The sequence below is a fragment of the Pterocles gutturalis genome, unplaced genomic scaffold, assembly GCF_000699245.1.
Source record: "Pterocles gutturalis isolate BGI_N339 unplaced genomic scaffold, ASM69924v1 scaffold6788, whole genome shotgun sequence".
NCBI classification, from domain to species: domain Eukaryota; kingdom Metazoa; phylum Chordata; class Aves; order Pterocliformes; family Pteroclidae; genus Pterocles; species Pterocles gutturalis.
In genome coordinates, this window is record NW_010117944.1 from 1 (window position 1) to 2,413 (window position 2,413).

The 2,413-nt window shown below is 38.6% G+C and overlaps 1 protein-coding gene across 1 annotated transcript in view; it reads left to right on the forward strand.

The window, feature by feature from the left end:
- Nucleotides 1-301: 301 nt before the first annotated feature.
- The window catches only part of HIBADH (3-hydroxyisobutyrate dehydrogenase), a 78,605-nt gene continuing 76,493 nt past the window's right edge, over nucleotides 302-2,413 (forward strand). Inside the window, exon 1 of the mRNA XM_010076002.1 lies at nucleotides 302-457. Coding sequence (XP_010074304.1) covers nucleotides 311-457 — 147 coding nt within the window. The 5' untranslated portion in view covers nucleotides 302-310. The remainder of the gene's footprint in view (nucleotides 458-2,413) is intronic.

Below are 2,413 nucleotides of genomic sequence, written 5' to 3' on the forward strand. Positions count from 1 at the left end.
ATGACTTCCGCCATCTCCCTCAGCACCCTTACTATACTTGTTGAAACAGACACATTTTCCTAATTAAAATAATTTCCTTTGCTATGTAGGAAAGTCATTCTGGGATGGTATTTGTGGCCCAACGTGAGCTACAATTTGCAGTTTAAATTACATGGGATAAGATGCACATTTCCACCATTTTAAAGTGTGAAGTTGTTTAAATCAATGAAGACAGATTACATGCTAGCTTTTGTTACATCATTTTTACTCAATACTCTAAAATACAAATATATTTATATTTATTCTTTTGAAATCAGTGTGTTCTAGGGCAATGGCTTCCAAAACCCCAGTTGGATTCATTGGGCTGGGTAACATGGGAAATCCAATGGCAAAAAACCTGGTAAAACATGGATATCCAGTTATTGCATATGATGTGTTCCCAGAAGCTTGCAAAGAATTTCAAGACTTGGGTGCTCAGGTATAGTAATAAACTTTCTTTATTCCAACAATAACTGTATGTATTGAATGTTTCTTGCATGAGATGATTTTTAAATAATCTGTGTTTTAATTCAATAAGGTCACAATTGGAACTAAAAGAGCAAAGAGTTTAGTGAACACAATCTGAATCTAGGAGGTTTCACTTGGAGCAAAGACATGATTCTACCCTAAGTAATTTTTATGCTGTTAGCCAGAATTGCCACCTTGTTGGACTTCTCTAGCTTTTTTTTTTTTTTTTTTTCCCTTTTTTATGAGAGTAAGTTGATGGCCTATTCTTTCACCTCCTTCTTTCTCGTGCTTCCTCCTTCCCCAGGTCTAGATGGCCAGTGGGCTGCTTTTCATCTGGTTCCTACTTTGACCTTTTCAGGTTAAATGACCCTGGTTAAGAGTTCCTGCTGGCATAGCTGTAAGGGTTATAGGGACATGTGAGTTTTCCTGCTGCTTCAAGGTGCAGTCCTCAGGGGAAAAATCTGATTAAGTGCTTATTCTCTTGGAGGTGAAGAAGGTTATGGTGACAGAAGAGGAAGGAATGAAAAGGAAAAAGGAGGGAAGGAAATTGATCACATTAAGGAGGTTTACCTTCCTGCCATATACCCTGCAAAATCTTGGCCCTGTTCCAGTGTGTGCTATTGCTTTTGTTGGTCCATTAATATACCCAGAAACCCATTCAGTCTCTCAGATGGTTGGGTCATTTCTAAGTGTCTGAAATGTATTTGAATATTTTTTACATGCTTCAAAGCTATAGTAGTTTAGGTGGTTGTGGGTGGATGGATAGGTGCATAGAACACTGAAACAGAAGAAAATACTCCAGGAGAAATCAGTGCAAAAGTAATACTCTGATGTGACATGTAGAGGATAGGAGGGAATTTTCCAGCATTGGCAAGGAAATTGTAGGTAGATCTAGATAGAGGAACTGTATGCCTTGAACATCTAAACTGTTGGAGCTAATTGCAGCTGCTTTAAATAATGAGGTAATGTCAAGATTCCTGAAAGATAAAATGTTAGAGTACACCTGTTGTTAATTAATTGGAACTCCCCTTGAGTAATTAAAGAATCTTGGCCTTAAAGTGGAAAGTAAGCTTTTCAGCTTATTTTCCTAGATACTGTTTTAATTTTGTTAAAGTAGCTGAGATGCTCAGGCATGACCCAGAACTGTCTTGAGTAAGAGTCTGGACAAATAGAAGTCTGTTTTGAACAATTGGTTGTACTTTTAATTCATGTTCTGCAGGGGAATCCCTTTGCTGTGGCTGCATTTGGATAGCTTATTGCCATAGAAATAGAATCCTTGGCATCCACGGCAAGACTTAAATGTGATATTAAAGGTGAACTGTAATGCTTTTAAAAATAAAGCCAAAAGTATGTTTTAAGATCGTAAATTACAAAGAGAGTACATGGGTAGGCTTAAATACAATGAAACACACTTAAGGAAAATCTGTGAACATAACTTCCTCTTCTTGATCTATAGGTGTAAATCCTACCTCAAGTTTTTTCAGAACTTGGAAACTTGTGGGTCTAGGAGGCCTTGTAGAAACTGCTGTAGAAGGAACATTGGGCTCCAAGGGCTGCTTTCTTTTTGGTCTGGCTGGTAGGGTAAAACCATCAGGAGAGTTACAGAGGTAAAAAGATACCTCCTGGGAGACAGTATATGTTGTCAAACGTCTATTTTTTAGAGTCTGTGCTACTACCAAGGTATACGGAGGATGAGGGATATTTAATCCTAAATCTGCATATTCTGTGACTCTCTTTAGCCTCTGAAGTAAGGAACTGGGAGGTACTATACGTCAGGAGGCAGCCACCTACCTGCTGATGGTGAATAGTAACGGGAAAGCTGGCTGAGCAGGAATATATGGAACCACTTGGGGTGAAACTTGGAGAAAGTTGCAAGGTTACAAACAAGGGAGAATACTGAATAGTCCTGTGAGCAAGTAGGCTGCCT